Genomic DNA, 5,463 nt, shown 5'->3' with positions numbered 1-5,463 from the left:
ACTGAACGAGCGAGCAGTTAACAACATCTATTTTTATTTCATTAGGTAAAAAAATAGCCCGCAAGGCGACGCCGAAGGCGTTTCCGCCATCAAAACAAAGCGCAGCACACTGACGCGAGGTGAGCTCATAGCTGCGATGGGGATGGGACTGCGACTGTGTCTTGCCACAAAAAGAAACCGTTCTCTGCTCCTCAATTAGGTTAGCTTAATTTAAATTTGCTTCGAGTGCTTGGCTAGTGCTTGCAGGACATTAGCAGCAAATATTTGCCCAAGCTTAAAGTGCTCCTTAAATGCGAATAGTTCCGGGAAGTTTTTACAAATTAGCGACGGCCAAGCACTTGTTAAATAAAGGCAAATATTATCCAGAAATTAATAGATCACATCATCACATTTTCTGATTGATAAACTTCGAGAAGTTAAAAATACTTCCCAGCAACATTGCACAAAACTCATACTATATAAACATATTTTTTATTTTTACCAGCATCGAAGCATTGAAAGCCCAATCGATGGACCTGAACGACGATGACTATGTGGGACAGCCGCATCATGCGCGGATCATACGCATGCCCAATGATCTGTCAATGTTGGCCTTGAATGAGCTTTACAAGCCATCGCTGAATACGCTGACCCTGCAGAGCGAACAGAATCGTCAGGTGTTCGCGGAGGCCTTCATAGAGGGTGATTTGGATACGCTGGCCAACCTGTGCGTGAAGGCTTTGGCCCGGCGGGGCATCAGGAACGTGCCACAAATGGTGCTGGAAAGACCAGAATGGATGCGAGTATTTTACGATGCACTTGACATAGAACTGCCGCTGAATGATTGCTACTTTATTGATGACCAGCGCTACTGGCAGCGTGTTGTGTGGGCCAAGACTTCGGACAAGCAGCTGCGCATGAAGAGCTGGCACGAGTACGATTGGCGAGCCAAAGGCCTCAGTCTGAAGTACGTGGAGCTGGTGGAGGACTGCCCAGCAGCGTACTGGCCAGAGGCACAGATGGCCGCGCTGGCCGCTTTGATCCAAGACTCTGTAAACGCCATACACATAAAGAGACTGCAGGTGCTGCCCGATACGGTGTTCGCCAAGTACGATGAAAGCGAGGCGGAAATAGATGTCTCCTCCGAGTCATCGGAGGAGGAATATATATCCAGCGACGAAGCTGATACGGAAGAGGATGCAGATATGGGCGAAGACGAGGGCGAGGAGGAAGAAGTCGTCGTACAGAAACCAGTCCGAAAGGGGACCCTCACTGCAAATGAAACGGAGCAAAAGATGGACACTTTGGTGGCCAGTGATTCGGAGAGGAAGACAAACACTTTGGGAACTGTGCAAGTAGCTGCATCGTACATATCGTCGCCCTCGCAGTCCGTGGTGAGTGATGAGGAGACTGCAGAGCGGCGCAGGGCGCGTCATGTGCGCAACGTTGCGCGCCAAGAGCTGCGGAACATGGTGGCCGAGAAGAGTGCCAAGCGCCTGGAACGTCGCCTCAGGCGAGAGAAGATGCTGGAAGAACTCAGGAGCACGTTGGAGCCGAGGAGGAAATCCAAGCGAAAGAAGGCAATAAAGGGCGTCTTTGACATACCCGTCGAGCCGGAGCCACCCGATCACGAAGGCCAAATAGTCGATAAGCGCAACAGGGAAATTTGCCTGCGCCACCTCAAGCGATTCAACTATCCCACGGAACTGTGCCACCACATTGATCTGGGCTTTGTGCGTCACTTTGAGAACCTGACCTCGTTCACCCTGGAGTTCCTTGGCACACCGGACACCAATCACGAACATTACCAGAGTCACCAGTTGAAGTTCTCATACGACGACATGACGCACCTGGCCAAGGGCTTGCTGCACCTGCAACAGCTCAAGATCTTCCGACTGCGCAACAGCCTCATGGACAGCCGACATCTGAGCATTCTGGCGCGTGCTCTGCGGACCATGGACTCGCTGGAAATCATCGACTTTGGGTACGACCAAATGGAGGATGACTGCAGCAATGCGCTGCAAATATTGATGGATCGCACAAAGATGGTCAAGAAATTGCAGCTGGAGTACAATCGTCTGGGCGTGAATAGCATGGAAGTGATCGGCCTGGCACTGGCGCATCACAAAGATGATTTCCTGGAGTACCTGGGGCTGGCCCACAATCCGCTGCGCGAAAATGCCTTGACCAAGCTCTTCCATCATATTCATGGCACGGGCCACGTGCGTGCACTCAATATCACTGGCGTGGAGGGTGGGCCCAGCAAGGGGGCTATTGCCAGAGACATTGCGTTCCTGCTGCGTCACCACCATCCACTGCGTCGCCTGGAAATGGCGGCGATACCACTGGGTTCAGCCGTGGGACTACCCCTACTGCGTTCCCTAGAGGGCAACAGAAAGGTTATATATTTCGACTGCCGCGAATGCGATCTGGACGCGGACCAGGAATTCCAGGCGGACATCATAGTGCGACGCAACAATTACTGGGTGAAAAACCCGCCCATCGATGATATATGCAACCTGATCAAAAATCGAAAGCATCACTTAATCCAAAAAATGGAGCACGCCTATGGGACATATAAGGAGTGCGTCCTCTCTCGCCCTGCACTATCCCACAGTAACGTATCCTCCATCCAGGAGGTGGTCGAGGAAAAGGTAGAGGAGGATTACGACATCTGGGCCGTACTGGGCTTAAAGAACCGGTCAACTTATAGAGTGGAGATAGAGCCGAGCCAATCCTCCGAGTCGGCGGAGGTGCCCTTCGTCTATGAGGCCAACAAATTTAATTTGGAACAATTTCGCGAATTCGTCGATATGCCAGGACCATCGAATCGTTTTTTCTATTTTCAAAATAATAGAATGTAGCACTGAAGGCCAATTTGTTTACCTTTGGGCAGAATTAAGCGATATAAAATAAAATACTTAACCCAGCCGCCTCTTTATCTGCCCTACTGGCGCATCCTATCTGCCCCGAGGGCCCATCCCTGCCACAATCTCAAGGGCTTGGAATGTCGTTCGACCTAATGGTCACTTTAAACCTTTGCCATAAAGTGCAGCGCTGGCATAAACTGAAATCTAATTAAGTCGCTGGCGACGTGTTGGCACTGCCACACCCACGCCACCCACACCCACACTCTGCGGCCACACCTCATTTGAAGGTCGTTTTAGAGGGGGGGAGAGTGCCGGATAGTGCCGGAGACTGCCGCTGCAAGTGCAACAAAGTTGAGCTGTTTGCATTTAAGCTGCGCAGATTTGGGCAACAGTGTCGCCAACTTAATGCTGCCCTCTCCTCGCCTCTCCTTCTCCTTCTGCATTTCCTTCAGCTCCTGCTGGCTGGCCAAGTCAATGTCGCTGGCTTGGCCAGTGAGCCATAAAAGAGCCAAGACCGGGGGATGGACCGATGCGAAGTTGCGTCTTGTTAACAAAGCCAAAGCTCAGTGAATATAAACAAATTAATGCAGCATATGCCCGGATCGCCTCAGGTCGGTTGTCTGTAGATGGTTGATGGTAGATGGAGAGTTCATGACTCCATCTCGTCAGGATTCGCATTCGCATTCCCATGGAAGAAATATGTGCGCATGTAATTCAACTTATCAACGCGCCAAGCAACAACAAACTTTTCTCATCTACTTAACGCAGATAAGCGGATGCCTTGCCTCTTTTTGCCATGTTTACTGGCTTCTAATTTGCCCAGCCACAGATGCGACGCGGCGTACACACCCTCACATGCCATACTAAAAACATAGACCAAACTGAGACACTGGCGAAGCGTTGATGGCGTTAACTTAATTTTGCAGCCAACACCAACACTCGACTCGACTCGACTCAAGTCGGTCCGGGCCAAGTAGGACCGGGGAAAAAACTGGCAAACATTCAGACGGGACGTAACTAGGCAGTGCACACTGGAGGACGCACTGGGTGGCCTTTTTGCTGACTTCTCTTGTGTGAAATAAAATTAACTAAATACGCTCACGAGTAACATTCATAATAAACATTAAGCAGCAAGCAGCAAAGGCGAAAAAAGTCGAATAAATATAAAAAATAATATTTGCCAGACGACTCCTTTTTGCGATTACGCCGCCAGTGTGGCCAGCGCCAGTGCCAGTGCCAGTGCCGGGGCTTTTCTTTTTGCTGGCCAGGGATGCGTGCGGGCGGGTGAAATTATGGCATAAGTTACTTAGGAGTGAAGCTTGCTTCCTGCTCTCCACGCCTGTCCCCCGCCTCGCCCCCCCTGACAGCATCAACTTGGCTACACTTTACTTTTATGTGGCGCGCTCGGAATGTACTTGCAAGCGGAATAAAGATACAGATACAGAGATACACAGAGCTCCGAGATACAAGCACATTTGTAGCGATAAGCGTCATAAAGTTATCGTAAGTAAGCGCCGAAAAAAAGTCCAAGAAAAATAAGAAGAAGAAAAATAAACCAAGGGGGGAGGGCGAACGCAGTGCAGCCACAAGTTAAAGGCAGCTTTGTACTTGGAGCAGGGAATGAAGAGGATCAAAAGTTAAGCATAGGTGGCCGAAACTTAAGATACTCTTGCATACCCCTTGCAGATACATATAACATATAACTCCCCCAAAAAAGGTTCACACAAAAACTTCTCTTGGGACAGATCCGATCCTGAACATTCTCTGCGAAAAGAATCTGCATCGACTCGGCCGTACAAGCATCTATTAAAAAATAGAAATACCTTTGGCATAGAGTATTATAAAACTATGACAAGGATGTAACTTTTAGCACTGTTTCCCGCTTTCGCTGCCCTATAAGCTATTCCCCATTGGTCGCGGCGACGGTCCAGGGGCAAATGTTGCACAGCAGACAGTCAATTACGCAATGCCACGGAAGTTTCGCGCTTTGTTTTCTCACCCGTTGTCAGTTTAATGAAAGCTTTCGCCTAATAATGCAGCGACGCATCGACGTATCTGCCAAATGGCTGAGGGTGAATCTTCGAGTTTACCTTGGCTGCGATTTATTTGCCTTTGCTGGCAGAAGCTTAAGCAGCAGCAGCTTGTGCTCAGCAAATATGCAGCTCATTGGATGTTTAATTAACCTTTAACACAGATTTTTGTACCAGCTAAGCAACAGCTAATGGCTGCGAATTCCTATTTAAGCGCTGTCTTCAAAAGTAAGCCAGGAATGGGAAGTACTTGCATAACTAGCTATCCTCTAAATTGCAGCTTTAAAAACCTCAATTTCCTGATTAAATTCAAGCTTTAAAGGTGCTCTAGTCTGTGGGGAAATATTTAATTTCATATTCAATTTAATGGCAGTATTAAAGGCAGAAGAATTAAAAGGAAGAAGGTAAAGGAATATCAAAAAATCAAAAGATACACAGGCAGAGCTCATTGAATGTAAGAGGAATCTTTACAATTTAATTCACTGGACCCCAAGCAGCAGCCGAGGCGAAGGACTCAGCCCACTCCGTCTGACCAACGACAGTTGGTCGTTAATAAAACAACATTTATAGGATATACATACATA

General features: G+C 48.6%; 1 protein-coding gene across 1 annotated transcript; it reads left to right on the top strand.

Moving 5' to 3' along the window:
• Positions 1 to 407: 407 nt before the first annotated feature.
• On the top strand, positions 408 to 2,907 carry LOC111076158. The gene has a single exon (XM_022369832.2). It carries the CDS (start codon positions 510 to 512, stop codon positions 2,841 to 2,843), a length of 2,334 nt encoding a protein of 777 aa, XP_022225524.2. The 5' UTR covers positions 408 to 509; the 3' UTR covers positions 2,844 to 2,907.
• Positions 2,908 to 5,463: the final 2,556 nt, after the last annotated feature.

This window comes from Drosophila obscura, unplaced genomic scaffold (assembly GCF_018151105.1).
Source record: "Drosophila obscura isolate BZ-5 IFL unplaced genomic scaffold, ASM1815110v1 contig_192, whole genome shotgun sequence".
Classification (NCBI taxonomy): Eukaryota; Metazoa; Arthropoda; class Insecta; order Diptera; family Drosophilidae; genus Drosophila; species Drosophila obscura.
Note: the sequence above shows the minus strand (reverse complement) of the source record. Positions and strands in the feature narration are given on the sequence as shown.